The following is a 17,094-nucleotide window of genomic DNA, read 5'->3' on the forward strand; positions in this document are numbered from 1 at the left end:
CGGTTTTTTGTATTTTTATTGCGTTTGTTGTTTGTTTTTTTATCTTTATCTTTACACTGTCCTGTGCATCTTCGCAACGCACAACGGCGAGATGCTTTTCCAACGGATTGGACACTTTTTACTCCTCTTACTCCTCTTCATTGCACTTGGGTCTCTTCGGATCACTGGGAGCCATGCCTGCAACATCGCCGGCATAGTTTACACCCGCGACCAGCTGACGGCCCTGAGGTACCCAACTCTCTTTGCCGGAGAGAGACCCACCATACCCGAGGAGCTAAAGAGGAGACGGCGAGGCTGCAGAGCGGGGCTTAAACTGAGGATGAAGGAGAGGAAGTTTAAGCCCTACATCCCTGCAGTCATCACTGGAAACGTGAGGTCACTGGCAAATAAAGTGGACGAACTGGAAGCGCTCACCAGGACACAGAGGGAGTACAGAGAGTCCAGTCTCATGTGTTTTACGGAAACGTGGCTGCATGAGCAGATACCGGACTCCAACACCTCCATTCCCGGCTTCCAGACGGTTCGAGCCGACACAGACACCACCACGACCGGCAAGAAGAAAGGAGGGGGCCTCGCCGTGTTCGTGAACAACAGGTGGTGTCACCGCGGGCACGTCTCTGTCAAAGAGCGGGTCTGCAGCCCGGACATCGAGCTTGTCGCCATCGGACTTCGTCCATATTACTTGCCGAGGGAGTTCACCAGTGTCATCGCCATCACTGTTTACATTCCTCCATCTGGAAACACAGAAGCAGCATGTGATGCCATCCATACTGTGACTGCTAGATTACAGACAAAACACCCCGGGGCCTTCATCATCATCACAGGTGACTTTAACCATGTTTCCCTCTCATCCACACTCCCAACCTTCCACCAGTTTGTTACATGCACCACCCGTGAAAATAAGACTTTGGACCTGCTGTACGCAAATGTGAAGGATGCGTACAGCTCCACTGCCCTGCCACCACTGGGCAGGTCAGACCACAACCTAGTCCTGCTCTCACCGTCATACAAGCCTGTGGTTCAGCAGCACCCAGCCACAGTGAGGACAGTGAGGAAATGGTCTCCTGAGGCCATGGAAACACTGCGTGGAGCGCTGGAGGCCACAGACTGGGATGCTCTGTATGAGCCACATGGTGAGGACATTGATGGCCTGACTGACTGTGTCTCTGAGTACATTGGGTTCTGCATTGACAACACCATCCCCACTAAAAAGGTCCGCTGCTACCCAAACAACAAACCATGGGTAACCAGCGACCTGAAGGCCCTTCTCAACGAGAAGAAGAGGGCCTTTAGATCAGGGGACCGAGTAGAACTCAAGCAGGTACAAAGGGAGCTCAAACGCAGCATCAGGGAGAGCAAGGACAACTACAGAAGGAAACTGGAGCACAAACTGGAGGACAACAACACCAGGGACGTCTGGAGTGGGATGAGAGAGATCACCGGCTTCCAGAGGAGAGGTGGGGGTGCAGCTGAGGGGGACGAACGATGTGCGAATGAGTTGAACATGTTTTTCAATAGGTTCAACTCCACACCCGGCAGCCCCTCTAACGCTTCCCCAAGCAACAACCCCCCAAAAAAGGATGTCCTGCTGCACTGGAGGACTACAGACCGGTGGCACTGACCTCTCACATCATGAAGGTCATGGAGAGACTGGTCCTGGCACACCTCAGACCGCTGGTGTGCCCATCACAAGACCCCCTGCAGTTCGCATACCAGCCCCATGTTGGGGTGGATGATGCAATCATCTACCTGCTACAGAAGGCTTACTCCTCCCTGGACAGACCTGACACCTCAGTCTGCATCATGTTCTTTGATTTCTCCAGCGCCTTTAACACCATCCAGCCCAGACTGCTGAAGGCCAAACTGGAGAACATGCGGGTGGGTGCTCCCCTCGTCACTTGGGTTGATGACTATCTGACGGGCAGACCGCAGTTTGTGAGATTACGGAACCGTGTGTCTGGCTGTCTGATCAGTAACATCGGGGCCCCCCAGGGAACTGTGCTGTCTCCCTTCCTCTTCACCACATACACGTCAGACTTTAAGTACTGCACTGAGTCGTGTCATCTGCAGAAATTCTCTGATGACACGGCCATTGTGGGGTGTGTGGAGGGAGGGAGGGAGGTTGAGTACAGGGACCTGGTCGAGCGCTTTGTGAAGTGGTGTGGTGAGAACCACCTGCAGCTGAACGTGGCGAAGACGAAGGAGATGGTGGTGGACTTCAGGAGGAACAAGCCCCTGCCCTCTCCTGTCTGCATCAGTGGGACGGATGTGGATTTAGTGGCCTCATACAAGTACCTGGGTGTAACACTGGACAATAAACTGGACTGGTCCACCAATACAGAGGCCATCTACAAGAAGGGTCAGAGTCGGCTTTACTTCTTGAGGAGGCTCAGGTCTTTTCATGTCTGCAACAAGATGCTGCAGATGTTCTATCAGTCTGTTGTGGCGAGCACCATCTTCTTTGCTGCGGTGTCCTGGGGTGCGGGCATCAAGGCAAAGGACGCCAACAGACTGAACAAACTCATCAAAAAGGCAGAGTCTGTTGTTGGCTCTAAACTTGTCACCCTGGAGGAGGTGGTGGAGGAAAGGATGCTGGCAAAACTGCTGGCAATCATGGACAATCCCTCTCACCCCCTCCACAAAACACTGGACAAGCTGAAGAGCAGTTTCAGCAACAGACTCATTCAACCCCGCTGCTCTAAGGAACGATACAGGAAATCGTTCCTACCTACTGTGGTCAGACTGTACAACTCATCTACCTCTGTCAGAGCCAAGATGACACAAGATGACTTGTCACACTTTGCACTCTGAATTTTCATCACAACACTCCACTCCAAATACTAACCGTATTGATATTATATATCATATTCATACAATATTTGTATCCATCTTTTTGCACTTTCCATTTACATATGCATATACATAGTATATTATTATTTATATCTGCCATTCTGTATTTTTATTTCTTTCTGTCTACCTCTGTATTTTATTCTATTGTATATTTTGTATTATAATACACCGGACAGCTGTAACAAACTAATTTCCCTTCGGGGATGAATAAAGTCATCTATCTATCTATCTATCTATCTATCTCCCTGAGGAAAGTTAAACCCTCCTGATTAGAGGTGAAGAAAGGGTTAAAAGTTTGCTGGAGAATGCGGGCATCGATCCCGCTACCTCTCGCATGCTAAGCGAGCGCTCTACCATTTGAGCTAATTCCCCGATACAACAACAACAAAACAGAGGTGCAGCTCCTCCTCTGCCCTCTTCCTCTATGCTTCTACTTTAGTCACTGGTTTCATGTTTCTGGAGGAGATGCTTCATTTGGGAGCAGAAAAACTCTGCTGTACTCTGTGACTATTAATCCATAAACACACTAATAAGCATTCTATCACAGTATGTGGAATGAATTGCAACAATTTGAAATATAACCTCATACGTGTATTTCATTCTTTCATTCTATTCCAAGCCTTTGCTTCCAGACTTGTGTAATAAACCTGACTGTACTACTATCAGTGAAATGTGTTCAGGATGTTGTGAGCAAACACTGTCTCATTTATGATTGTTGTGATAATCATCCAGTCAGTGTGTTCCTCCATCTCCTCTGAATCATACAGCATGATTTGGTCTCTGGTCTGTTTCTGCAGTGAAGATGTTGGGAGGTACTTTCTATTTCTTTTTACTCACTTTTACAGTTTATGAAACTTAACATATTTTTAGTTGACCATCATTTGAGCAGTGTCCACATCAACCCCTCCCAGAGAATACACCTACAGTGGCTGTTTAGTGCCTCACCTGAGATGAGATCTTTTGACCTTTCTTTGAGGTGACTAACAAACTTTCTACAGAGATGTTTTCTCACATCACTGATGACCAGTCTTTCTGTGCTTACCTGTCCTCTGCTGTGTTCTGCAGTCTTCCAGCAACAGGTGTGACGAGCCCATGTTAGTGTGAACGTCTGAACCCTCCTGGGGCTGCAGGGAGGATGAGGATGAGGAGGAGGGGGAGGAGATGGAGGAGGAGGAGTTTTGGCAAGTGGAGGTGATAGTGTTCCTGATGTGTCGAGCCTTCCCAATGTATGGACTCTCAGCCACAGTGTCGATTTCCTGATGACACATAAAAATGTGATCACTTTAATAGTTAATGTTAATTGTTAGTGTGTGGTTATTTGTTGATCAAATCTCAGTATGAAGTTTGATCTTGTGCCTCCTGTTTGTCTGTGAACTGGCTGCTCCTTGAGACACTTAAATCCCATCTGGAACCTTCACCTTGGATTTTGGATTTTTTTTCTTCTGCTATGTTTTATCAGCTCAGTGTGACATTTTATTTTTTTGTGCAAATGGAGCAACACTAATTCCTCGCTGCATGCAATGTGGACGAGTGGGCAAACATCAGATTTGTGTCCTAACCTGCTCTGTGCATCAGTGAACAGGCTGAGCAACATGTGGCTCCGTTCAGTCTTATCATAAATGTTATTTGAGGTTTTGCTCTTTTTCAGATCTCAAATATGATGTGGTTGATTTCACCTCGCAACACTGGACTGATGCCTCAGACATTATCAGGCTGTATTGTCCTTTAAATATACAGGGACGACAGAAAGGTTCATCTTGGTACAGTGCTACATCATCAGATGTTCCACCCCCTAAATTCATGGACGCAACTCACACAAAGTGTGTGTGTGTGTGTGTGCGTGCGTGCGTGCGTGCGTGCGTGCGTGTTATAGTTACCTGTGTACTGCAGGGGGGCAGGGGGCTGAGCTTGGTGTCTATTTTATAGAAAGTCAGCTCCTGCTCCAGCTCATACAATCTATGAAAGGCTCTGGTCAACTCTGCTGCCGTGTTCTCCAACTAAAGACACAGAAAAGGCTTTTACTGTAAAAGAGCTATAGGAACTCTTGAGTTTACATTAGTGAACAGAAACTGATGCAATTGCACAAAGAGGGCACATTTTAAATGAATATTAAAATAGAAACATCCTGTTTCTAATAAAGGTCACACTCAACATCTGAGAATATTGTTCAACAGTAAGAATATTTTCAGAATTCATCACTTACAGGTAAGAGACACACACAAACAAACACTCATACACACACACACACAAACTCCTCTGTGTGTGTGAGTGTGAAGCTACCTGCGATCAAACAACAGAGAGCTAGGGATGATAAGAGATTGAGGTTTAATGTGATGTCGGAGTACCTGATAGATCACACCCAGAAGAACAAGAGGAGGGCGGGGCTAGAGAATAAGGTGTGGAGAGAGACAGAGAAGAAGGAGGAGCCACAGTGAGTGGAGCACTCCTTTGATGTGTCGAGGGTGACAAGTGTGCATTTTCTCATGTCTGACTCACATAGCACATATAATGTGAATCTGTCTATGTCTATCTATGTTGTCACACAGAGGTATCCACATCCGGTAACAGCTGTAATCAGATATAAGTGTTTGTTAATGTCTTTGTTAACAACTCTAAGTCCTCTGTGAACACACATTAGGGAAGAACAACAGAACAACTGGAAAAATATGAAATATGTAGAACAAATACTGAATGTTAAAAAACAGTGGGGATATATCTCTGTGTTCAAGTGGTTTATATTGTTTCTATTAAGATGTGTTACCCTCTTTCTTTACATCTCTGGATTTATTAAACCACTGTGGGCAATTCTGCAAATTCACAAACAGAACTGATTTACAGCTTATATATAATATATACTTAGATTTTAAGATCTTGAGTTCACTGGCTCTTTTAACCGTAAACTGTTTCTCAACTGAATTTTCCACAAAATCTACTGTATGATAAGATACTGACCATATTTATATCAAATTCTAATTTATATGTAGGAATAAAAATAAAGTGATGGGACATAAAATAAAGGATTCTTGTGCTTTTTTTATTTGTTATTATGATTGATGTTTTATTAATAGTTCTTTTATATTTAAAGATATTTATTTCATTCACTCCTTTTTTTCTTTATGTGTTATTGTTTTATGTAAATGTTCAATAATGAAAAGACAAAAAGAAAAAGATTTTTAAAGCGTTACATATAAGTAACAGTTAACTCCAATTAAGTCTAATATTTTATCCATGTTGCCCACCCCACCTGATGAACCTGTGTTTATCAATCAGAGACACAGGCATTAGAGGTCAAAGGTCAAACACCTTTTCCCTCAGGAGATCAGTGTGAGAGTAGAAGTGTGTTTAACCAGTGAATCAAAGGTTTATATAACACAAATACACTGAATGTACAGTGTGTGTGTGTGTGTGTGTGTTTGTGTGTGTGTGTGTCCTACCAGCTCAGTCTTCATGTGTAGTTCTTGCTCCAGCAGAGTGTGTGTGTGTTGTTGTGTTTGTGTCTGAGCTGTCAGTGTTTGGTTTGTCTCCTCCTGCTGGTGGAGTCGGGTCACTGCAGCCTGCTGCTCCCTCTGCAGCCTGCTCAGCTCTGATTGGCTGCGGTTCACCTCGCGCTGCAGACGCTCCAGCTCCTCTGAGCACAAACACAGTGAAACAGTATCAGTATAGACACTGTGTCGGACCAACCAGCGGACCCTGGTTGTGCGACGTGAAGAGATGTACCAGCGTTGAAGCGCTGATGGGCATTTCCTCTCTCCTCCTGGGTGACTGGCAGGTCATCCAGCCTGTCCAGAGTCCTGAGGTGGTAGAGCAGGAAAAGGCGGGAGTGTGGCAGCGAGGAGGCAGGGTTTCCTGACACAGACAGCTCTGATAGGCTGCTCAGAGAACGCAGTCTGGACACCTCGTACAGCTGCAAGCACATACGCACACATACACATTTATAGCTGCATACTTGTGAAAGTTAAACACAACTGTACTAAAACCAAAGGTCTTTCTCAGTCGACCAGGTTCCAACCTGGAGTCCAAACTCTGCAGTTCAATCCATTTCTTATTGGTACAGCAGAGTTCTTACTGACTCCTCCTGCTCCACACAGGTGATTAAACTTCAACACACCTGTACACCTGTTCTCTGACAAAATAATCTTAACTTAAAGCTCCACTAACAGAAAAATCACCTCACTGACACACACCTGTTTCCATACTTAATAATAGGAAAGGTAATACTGACCAGGCTGCACTGCCTCTGTTCTTAGATATCTGAATATGTAAGGAACCCAAAACTGTCAATCACAGCTGTCAGTCATGACGTTACACTCCTGAATTATTATCAAATAACAAATTAAAACCAAATTTATCAGAAAAATTAACACTTGAACAAATATCAGAACTACCTTAAATGAGAGAAACCATCTTTAGGGAAAAATGTATGTGTATTTGATCTATCAGACATGGAGGGGTCAGGGTTTATGATCTATACTGGAGCCAGCCACCAGGGGGTTGTGATGTCGTCCATCTCTACATTCACTCACTGGTCCTCATAAAGACACAGACAGACAGCTTGTACTCACAGATGTGATGAGGTTGTGTTGGAGGTGGAGTGTGTGCAGTGAGTGCAGTTTCTTCCCCAGCCACAGGGGGACATGGTCGATCCTGTTGTAGGACAAGTTCAGATGCTGCAGACTGGACAAAAGCTCCAGTCCCTCAATCCTCCTACACACACGCACGCACGCACACACACACACACACACACACACACACACACACACACACACACACACACACACACAGAACTGTCACTGACATGTCTCAAACATTGTCAGGCTGTATTGTGATTTAACCCATTTTCATGTATTTTTTGTGTTATAGGGACAGTTTGCTTTATTTGGTACAGAACAGACTAAAGATCATTACAGGTGGACTGAACAATCCTGGAGGAAGTCTGATGGTATTTGAGCTTAAAAGCCAAACAAATAAACCCCTCCCTTCAACGCTCCATCAGAAGCTCCGCCTCCCAAATTCATAGACGCGTACTGCCGAGGCAACTCACAAAATGTCTGTAGGTGTGTGTGTGTGTGTCTGTCTCACTGGATGTTGTTGTGGGCCAGCTGCAGCTCTCTCAGCTGTGTCAGAGTGTTGAGTCTCTCCATCCTCTGGATCATGTTGTGGTTCAGGTTTAAAACCTGCAGACGCTGACAGCCATGGAGGTTCTCTATGAACTGAAACACACACACAAATAAAACCCAGACTCCACCAGCAGTAACAGCAACATTAGTTATTTAAATGATACTGATGTACCAGTCTCTTTTTACAGGCAGCCACTGTAGTGAAACCAGGATTACAGCTGCAGTCTAGCCATGATGACAAAATGACTGGGGGAGGGCGGGTCCACCCCAAATCAGTGAGACTACAGATACTACGACTAAGATTAATTCTAGTGTCAATAGGATTGATGCCAGTTTCACTTTCTCTCTTCTACACTGAATTTATCCTCTTGATAATGCATATACCTCATAAATCACCACACACTGCTCTCCCCAGTGTGAAAGTGCAGAAGCCACTTTCAATAATAAAAGGTATCAGTATGAGTGATTCAGGCCCTGGTCTACAGGTCCCACCAAAACTGACAGGAACAACAGAGTATAGAACTTTTCCAACTGTCAAAATATTTCTTATGAGGAAAAAAAAAGACTCACAGAGTGATTTAACATGTTTAACATGACAATCAGAGAGAGAGAGAGAGAGAGAGAGAGAGAGAGAGAGACAGACAGACAGACAGTTTGTTGTGACCTTAATGTGTTTGTCTGCAGTTGAAGACGACAGATTCAGAGAGCGAACCAGAGCCAGAGACCGACAACCAGTCAGCTTCAACAACAACTCCTCTGTGATATACCTGATACCTGAGAGGAGAGGACAGGAGAGGAGGAGATTACAAACAGAGTCATAATATAAGAGTCATATAGTTTTAAAGCCTTTAGTCCAGGTTTCCCCCTCTACCTCCTCTGTTGTCCTGGGAGTCTGCACCCCCCCCTGCCTCCCTCTGCTCCTCCATCTCTGGGCCAAACAGCTGGACAGGGTGTGGACAGAGGACAGACAAGAGGGAGAAAAGTAAGGACAGTTTAAAAATATGGAAAAAGGATGCTGAGAAAACAGACAGACAGACAGGTGTTGTGCTGTATTGTGTTACCTGTCAGATTCTGCTTCCTCACTTTAATCCTAACACCAACCAGTGGTGGGGAAAAAGCATTCAGAGTCTGTGCTTAAGTAAGAGTAAGCTGATTATCAATTAAGCAATTGATTGTTTTATTTGAAAAAATCAGTAAATAGTATAAATTGTATAAAAAAATATTGAAATAATTAAAGCAATTTGAAGGAAAAAGCAGCAGATCTTCACATTTCAGAAGCTGGAATCATGAAATGTTTTATATCTTTATATAACTTTTACAAAATGACTATCAATTATCAAGGTGGTTGTCGGTTAATTTTCTGCAGCTTGACTAATCCATTAATGCACTAATTATTTCAGCTGCTGACAGATCAATCAGACTTATTAACCTCCAGGGAAAATGAGCAGTGGGTTACATTACACAGCAAAGAGCACATATCTACTGAGTCAGAAGATCCTCAGTAACTACAGTGGTAATGAGGTGAGATGGTGACTGATTCATCACTTCATTTGTTCATACATTCACTGTCATTTGTAGACACAGTTTATGGATATTGATCCTATTAAACCGCCTGAGCTCTACTTGTATTTGTCGTTGGGCAGTTTAAATCATATTTTATTACCTTCACGTGTTTTGTGTGTAAAAATCTTAATGTGTGACGTAAAGCTGTCAGGTAAAATCAGTGCAATAAAGTATAAAGTAATACAAAAGTAAAAGTACCTCCAACAAACAAACAAACAGTGTAACTCCGGGTTAAGATAAAACTTGGTTTACTCACAGACTAAACTAGTCTTTAACTAGTTAATACACAACCAGTAATCCGTCATACTGGGCTGTTGTATGGTAAAGTTTTCAGATAATTAGCTTTAGCCTGGTAACGCGTTAGTTTTCGGTCGCCATAGAAACCTGAAGCTTCCTTTAACCAGCGGTAACTTCAGTTAGTTAGTTGGTTGGTTAGTTAGTTGGTTAGTTAGTTAGTTGGTTGGTTGGTTCAGACTGAGTTTCCAACTGTCGTCCTGGAAGCGGGAGAGACAAACGGACGGTTGTCGGTGACTTTACCTTTGCTAACGTTAGCCAGGTTGAGGTTAGTTAATCCTCCGTCTCCATGGGAACCCTCTGACACGAAGCCGACTGGTTAAATAACGTTAACTGTGTCGACAACTTGGAGAAAATCCGTCTGTCTCTGGAAAACACGGACACGTTGAGCTCAGAGCGCGGGAAACAGAAATAATCAACAGGTTCCAGAAAATGCTCCACAGAGAGCTGCAGGTGGGTGGTGCCTTCAAGGCCCACTAATAAACTCGTATACTCCCCCTTTTTTGCACATGTCTCGCCTCAGTACCTCCCCGAGTTATTTGCTGGTTGTATGAATACAGAACACACTTACCACAGTGATATTACGATCTGCTTTCATAAAATCCATTTTTGTCCTCAGCTGTATCTGCAAAGTATCGTGTTTTCAAATGTTTAATGTGCGCTAGAGGCACAGTTCTGCTGTTTCCGACATCACGCGAAAGCAGCATAAATGCATGCTCGCCTGTAAGCGTGTGAGTTAAACACAGACTGTTTATAAAAACCAAAACTAAAACTGATTGTGTGTGAATGCTGAGGCATATTTCACACATGTTGTTTTTCAAATCTTTATTTTTTTATTCTTCCGTCCATTTTTCGGTCTCTAACTACTCCTTCAGTTTTTGTGCTGTTAAAACCGTTCAAGTATCAAAACGTTCAGCTCGTTCTGGACATTATCTGATGTATTCAGATTTTTGATGTTATTTATTTATATTTTTTTAAATATTAAGCTTATTCTGCTTTTTTTTCTCATTCAAATGAATAAAGAAAATCTTCAGCTCTTCAAAAACTTCAGCATCTACTACAGCTAGAGACTTCATTCAGACTTTAAATGTTCGGCTGAATTTCAGCTGTTAAACTTGTATTCAGCTCTTTCATATCTTCCACTGTTTTTGATTAATTGATTATTTAAGTTTCAGTTTGTTCAGGAGATTTCTGAGTTTATAATGGTGACGTCACAGCTAGAGTGGGAGAGGGCGTAAAAATAACAGAAAAACCCAAAAAACTCATCTTCAGGGCCACACCTTTACCTGTACAAACACCTTTACTAGACAGAATGGTAGAGAAGCTTGTCCTCTTTCACACGGTGTGTCTGCCAAAGCCCAGAGACTTACACAATTTGAATCCTCAGCCTCTGAGTGATGACAGTACCATCCAACATTCAACATGTTTGAGTCCTTCGTACTGTTCTCAGGTCAGTTTGTACTGTATTTAGAGTCTTTACACTCAGCCCTACAGATAGAGCTCAGTTCAAATTAAACGTTATATTCAGCGTTTCAAAATTTAAAATCTGAACCAAGTCTGTATTTTTCTTCACCAATTCAACTTTTTTCCACTACTTCCTGCCATTCTGCCTTCAGCTAAGACTTCTGCTTTTAATCTTCTGCTACTGAAATTCAAACCTTGAGCGGTTTCAGGATTTTGCTTCAATAATTAAACTTTTTTCAGCCATTTCATGCATTTCAGCTTCCACCTGACAATTTTAGCTTTCAATCTTAAAATATTGCTTTTTTCCTACTTCAGCATTGCTTCAACAATTGCTTCAGCTTCTTCAGCATTGCTTCAGCTACCCCATTCAGCTCTCAGCATTCACACAGCATTTTCCACAAGAAATGCAATTTCTAGTTTTCTTTCTGTTGCTGTCTAAAAACATTCAAGCTCTCACAGTTGTAGGATCCACAGATATATACACAGTATATATAAAAATATAAATTGAAAGTAAGGTCTTGACCTGACCCTGTAAAGTGCCTTGAGATAATGTACATTATGATTTGGCGCTATACAAATAAAATTGAATTGAATTGAATTGAATTGAATTGAATTGAATATACGACTGTTCTGACGTAGTTAAGAGCAGGGCTGGATCACCGTCAAAGCATAGTGGACAAATTTTACATAAGTGCAGAATAACTGAAGTAAAACTGTCAAACTTTAAGGTAAACTCTTAAAAGAGGGATAATGTCGTACTGTTCATTATTTATATTTTACATTTATATTATTTTATGCACATAATTATATGTACATTTTATTATTATTTACAATATGAAGCAAGCTGTTCTGGTGGGGAAATACTGAATCCTTTATTAATTAATTAATGTATTTATTGGCCCAAAAGAAGTTAAATCACATTTACTGAGTGTAACACTACGTACACACTAAACTATACAAAAGTTTAGTTTTAATTGTAAAGTCTTAATTCTGTTCTTGTGATGTCATGAAGGAAATGTGTTCTGTGGGACAAAATGAAAAAAGTCTTATGTAGATTAAAATGTGTGTGTGTGTGTGTAACAATGTTGTTTCTTCTTTTTTTCTGTATTTGCTGAAAAATTGACATAAACTTTCAGGCTTTATTTTCAATAAACTCAGTCAGTGGTCAGTTACATGTGTGTTTTTGTCCTAAAAGCCTTTAACAATCATCCCTAACCCAAATAAAATGTCTCATCCTCTTGAATCCTTTTGATTACAGTCTTGATCCTGGTCTCCCCTGAAAAGTTTATTAAACACACACACTGACAGAGAGAGACAGTAAATTTATTCTATCTTTATTGACAGATTATAAAATGATGGCACAGTTTGGAGAAGGAGAAATAAAATTCATTTACATTTTGATTGTGAGCTCATAAAACCACATTTGTCTGTTCAGTTCACTGTAGTCACATGTTTCCTGTTCACAAGTGTAGGTTTATCTTTATCCACACAGCTCTTAGTCAATTGTCTTGAGTCTTACATTAAAAAGTGCAATGACACTGTTATGATGAGCCAGGGCAGCTGGATAACTGCAGCTCCAGAGCAAAGTCCTCCAGCTGGTCAGTGTAGTCCGTACAATCTTGAGAACTACATTCTGTCGGCCAAAGCTCCACCAGGGCCTCTGCGTCCAGAGGAAGACGATACCTGCAGCACACAAACACGACACAGCAGGTCAGAGTCAGGTCACACTGGAAGAACTACAGGTAAGAGACAGTGATAGAGAGACACTGACTTAAAGTTGTGGCCGAGTGTGACCTCTGACCCACTGGCTCCCATCACCATGTACTGCCTGTCTTTCTGGATGTCCACAGCGCTGCAGGTGGCCTTTTTTATCAGGGTCACCTCTGTACCTGAATTCACTTCTTCAAACTCTACAGGACACGAGAAGAGAGGGTGTGAACTTCAAGAAATGTGGCGAACATCATGTGACATAGTGAATCATTAACATGAGATAAAGTCACATGATGAGCTGGTAACATATTGTGACACTAACACAACACAAACAACCAAAAATTCCAATGGACCCTAAAGGCAGATGAAAGTCCTTGTAATTAGTTTAAGGGTGAAGCTTGGTGCAGACCATAACTCAAATTGGCTTCTACACGTCTTAAGGTCTTGACTCTTATCAAACTTGTGAAATTTGAGAAAGATCTGATGATGTAGAGTTGAGTTACAACGATTTTCTCCTCCAATGGTGAACATGCCATTCTTCTCCATGTCGCCAGATGAAAACTTCACTGTTTACTCTGAGGGTTTGGCTCCAAGAGGATTTATAGGGGCTTTAGTTTTGAAATCTGTAGGCGCTGTTTTGCACACCTTCCCACACCCACGCTCAAAACCCATATCAGATCTCTTTTCACCAAGACTGATGTGTGTGCGTCAAATTTCATGAGATTTCGTGCACCCTGAGCACCTCATTGTGTTAGAAAACAAATGTTACTGGGCATGTGCGAGCCGGAGTAAAGAGGAACGATCGAGGAACAGCAGAGACAGTTGTAGAGTTCAAATCCAGAACTGAGCTGAACAACAGCTGCTGCAGAGACAACAAGGTCAGGAACACTTTCATTCATTCTCCATGTTGTTTCACCACTGGTAGTCCAGGCTGATAACAGCCAATCAGGAGCCACCGAGGGCGTCTACGTCATCATTTCCAAAGGTCTCTGTTTGTGTCCGTCCAGACTACAACACAACCTGGAGCTTTAGACTAACACAGGTCCAGCAGCGTTTCTGAAAGTCTCTGTTTGAGGGGCTGAAGACTCTGGAGGAGAGAGGACGGAGGAGGAAACGTAGCTAAAGAGAATAGTTTTAAAACTTAAATGCAGTAGAGTGGATGTTGCAGTGTCTCACGTTTATCTGTGTTCTTCATGACTTCAGCTACGGTGGCTGTGTAGGTCATAAAGTCTCCTTCTGCTGCTGAAGACTTCACCACCAGCCTATAGGCTGCAGGGAGGAAACAGAGCAGAAACCAGTCCAGACACATTTTTATCTTTTGTCTCTGTCCATAATTTTAATGTGTAACTACAACAGCCAAACATTTTACTGTTCACCTCCTTTCTTTTCCAGATCAGTTTGTCTCACCGGTTGGTTTGTTTACAATCTGTCTGTCTACTCACCGTCATTAATTTTCTCACAACCAAAAATAAGATCCAAGTTAAAAGAAAGTGAACTAGTCATTTAAAATTAGTCTTTATCTGCTTTTTCTTGTTCTGTAAAGTGTCGGTTTGTTCTTTGAGCTTCCTGACACTCACAGGTCATCTCACCAAATCTGTCATTGAACTCTACATGTTCAGTACTTTAATGATATCTTAGAGTTGCTCCTTGAAAACCTTGAAAACCCATAAACTGGACTCTCTCACCGTATTTCATGTGAGGCTCGCAGGTCTCATTAATGCGTTTGGCCACTGTCAGGGTTGAGTCGATGTTTCCTCTGTAGGTGGCACAGGCAGCTGCACAACAACGCACAACACACAATTACAACAACAACACTCACTCATGGCGCATCTCATCACTCAGCCAGTCGATCTTTGAGTTCTTGAATTCTGAATCCCAGTATTGTTGTTTCTGTCATTGCCCTTCATAGTTTTTAATGATGTGAATGAATACAGGGTCGGTTGGTGGGTCAGATGGTGGGTGGGTCAGTGGGTCAGGTGCCTGTGAAGTCATCTCTTCAGGACGTTACCTGTCATGCACTGACACTCTGCTCCCAGACAGAGGCGCTGCAGCTTCTGCTCCTGGTTGGAGAACTGTTTGGTGCACATGCTGCCTGGAACAGACAAATCACTGAACTGTTAAATCATAAATCATTCTTTTGCACTGTCAAATGAAATGAAATGAAATCAATTTTATTCAAATATAAGTATAAATCACAAGAGAAGTTATCTCAAGGCACTTTCCAATTGGAGGAGGTTAAGACCTTCTCTTTCAAGTTTAGGAGAGAAAGAGACCCAACAAGAGACCCCCACCAAGAGCAAACACTTGGCAACAGTGGCAAGGAAAAACTTCCTTTAAGAGGCAGAAACCTCAGGCAGAACCAGGCTCAGGGTGGGCGGCCATCTGCCTCAACCGGTTGGGTTTGAGATAGAGAGAGAGAGAGAGATGCACTAACAGCAATAACAGTAATAAGCAGTAATAGCAGCAATGTCCACTTTACTGCTGTGATACTGCACATTTCCCCACTATGGGACTAATAAAAGCTATGTTAATATTTTGTATATGTTGTAATTTCATCTGTAGGATGCAGTATGATCTAGATGCTGTTTACAGCCTTCAGTGCACTGCTGGCTGTGTTAATGTAAAATATCTTATAACACAACAGGCCAATTTTAAAGTATTTAGTCTAAACAAATATCAGAAAACTTGGACAAACTGTAAAAAAAACAAACTCTCAGTATCTGATAATTAAAACCCAGAAAATCTGAATATAACAGAATAACAACGTCAGACTGTTGACTCAGTATTATTATTTTTATCAGTCATTTTCATCAGTTTTATCTTTTGCTGGCAGAAACGGAGGGTTCTCCATCAGTGTTCTCCAGTGTTCTCCCTGAACAGCTCTCTGAAAGCTTAGACCCGATAAAGACTACAGATCCCAGGATGCACAGCAGGTTGTGACTCTCACCTTTGTCCTGAGGCTCGTAGACACTAAACAGGGACTCGCTGACTCCGCTCACCTTGAACCTGGTCTCAATCCGAAAACCAACGCACAGGAAGACGTCAGAGGGAACCTGTGTTACAGAAACAACAAATCAAACGTACACGCTGCTTTTCGTGATGTTCACTGTGACGTCTGTGTCTGCTGGGTTTGAGTCAGTTTTCACAACAGTCCCTGCTCACAGATCTGTGAACCAGCTCATCAGGGCCAGTTGGAGTGAGAGCTGTCCATCAAACAAACCACCTGAGTGTCTGAACTCTGAAACTGCAACAGACCAACCTCAAGAAAACTACCATTAAATCCACCTGCTGGTCGTCTGTGTTCAAACAGAGGTGCTCTGTGTTTCTGTGGTTTATGCAGATTAGTGATCTGACGAGTAGCTGTCGCTCACTGACTTAGGATGTGATGTTGTTGTGTTTCTGTGACTTACAGCATCCATCTGAATGATCACAGTGTCTCCTTGGAGTTCATAGTGGGAGATGAGCGGCTCGTCCATGTCTCTGAACTGCAAAACAGCATCCAGATGAATTTATTACATGCAAGTCAAACATTTCAAATTAAAGCTCCACATTCTAACTTCTCCTGTGTTTTATCTGAAGTGTTGATCTCCATCAGAAGATATATCTGTGGTTTTAAGAATCAAAAACCATCTCAGTGTAGTTTTACATCTCCTCTCTCAGGCTTCTCTCTGGAGCTCTAGTAACAACAGGTCAGTCAGCCAATCAGAAGAGAGGCTCTAGGCGTGGCTGAGGGCAGTGACTGCTTTGTTGTGACATCACAAAGTTCCAGAAGTCTTCTCATCTTCTGTTTTTTATTTTGGGAATTTGAGGCAACGTGTGGATCTAAGACTGAGTCTCCACACACCGGTTCTCAGTGTCTGGAGAACAAATGAGCCTCATCCTGCTAATGTGGAACCACATTCTCTTATTTTGAAACTTAAGCACTTGGATTTTGGTAAAGAGTTCACCTCTCTGAGGTCCTCCAGGTGAGCATCCACACCTGTCGGCAGCTGGATCTTCATCACTGTCAGACTGGACTCTGTGTACACCTCGTTAGGAGGAGGTTTATACCTGCAACACACTCAAACAAACACACACACACACACACACACACACA

At 42.8% G+C, this 17,094-nt stretch overlaps 2 protein-coding genes and 1 non-coding gene across 15 annotated transcripts in view; all 3 read right to left on the reverse strand.

Annotated features, from left to right (window-relative positions):
- Nucleotides 1–10,295, reverse strand: part of cntrl (centriolin) — a 57,054-nt gene extending 46,759 nt beyond the window's left edge. For 9 of the 12 annotated variants that reach the window (XR_011691737.1, XR_011691736.1, XR_011691738.1 and 6 more), the window contains exons 1-10: nt 10,068–10,294; nt 8,839–8,908; nt 8,632–8,741; nt 7,930–8,060; nt 7,413–7,554; nt 6,568–6,754; nt 6,285–6,478; nt 5,196–5,234; nt 4,728–4,847; nt 3,893–4,106 (exon numbers count right to left, since the gene is read on the reverse strand). Coding sequence is in view for 9 of the 12 variants with exons in the window: in XM_071484118.1 (XP_071340219.1) it covers nt 3,893–4,106; nt 4,728–4,847; nt 5,196–5,234; nt 6,285–6,478; nt 6,568–6,754; nt 7,413–7,554; nt 7,930–8,060; nt 8,632–8,741; nt 8,839–8,893 (1,192 nt within the window). In the remaining 3 variants the exon portion in view is untranslated. Of the gene's footprint in view, nt 1–3,892; nt 4,107–4,727; nt 4,848–5,195; nt 5,235–5,346; nt 6,255–6,284; nt 6,479–6,567; nt 6,755–7,412; nt 7,555–7,929; nt 8,061–8,631; nt 8,742–8,838; nt 8,909–10,067 lie in introns of those variants that run through there. The other 3 variants (XM_071484126.1, XM_071484125.1, XM_071484127.1) reach the window with 3 other exon arrangements.
- trnaa-agc (transfer RNA alanine (anticodon AGC)) lies at nt 3,150–3,222 on the reverse strand. The gene has a single exon. It is a non-coding gene; the product is annotated as a tRNA-Ala (tRNA).
- A 2,306-nt stretch (nt 10,296–12,601) lies between the features above and the next one.
- The window catches only part of c5 (complement component 5), a 28,674-nt gene continuing 24,181 nt past the window's right edge, over nt 12,602–17,094 (reverse strand). The window contains exons 35-42 of one of the 2 annotated variants that reach the window (XM_071484128.1): nt 16,946–17,048; nt 16,409–16,483; nt 15,946–16,051; nt 15,007–15,090; nt 14,684–14,773; nt 14,175–14,267; nt 13,060–13,198; nt 12,602–12,971 (exon numbers count right to left, since the gene is read on the reverse strand). In XM_071484128.1, coding sequence (XP_071340229.1) covers nt 12,830–12,971; nt 13,060–13,198; nt 14,175–14,267; nt 14,684–14,773; nt 15,007–15,090; nt 15,946–16,051; nt 16,409–16,483; nt 16,946–17,048 — 832 coding nt within the window. In that variant the 3' untranslated portion in view covers nt 12,602–12,829. Of the gene's footprint in view, nt 12,972–13,059; nt 14,086–14,174; nt 14,268–14,683; nt 14,774–15,006; nt 15,091–15,945; nt 16,052–16,408; nt 16,484–16,945; nt 17,049–17,094 lie in introns of those variants that run through there. The other variant, XM_071484129.1, reaches the window with a different exon arrangement.

The sequence above is a fragment of the Trachinotus anak genome, unplaced genomic scaffold (genome assembly GCF_046630095.1).
Source record: "Trachinotus anak isolate AG129_WGS33_773 ecotype Australia unplaced genomic scaffold, CSIRO_AGI_Tana_v1 ptg000008l, whole genome shotgun sequence".
NCBI classification, from domain to species: Eukaryota; Metazoa; Chordata; class Actinopteri; order Carangiformes; family Carangidae; genus Trachinotus; species Trachinotus anak.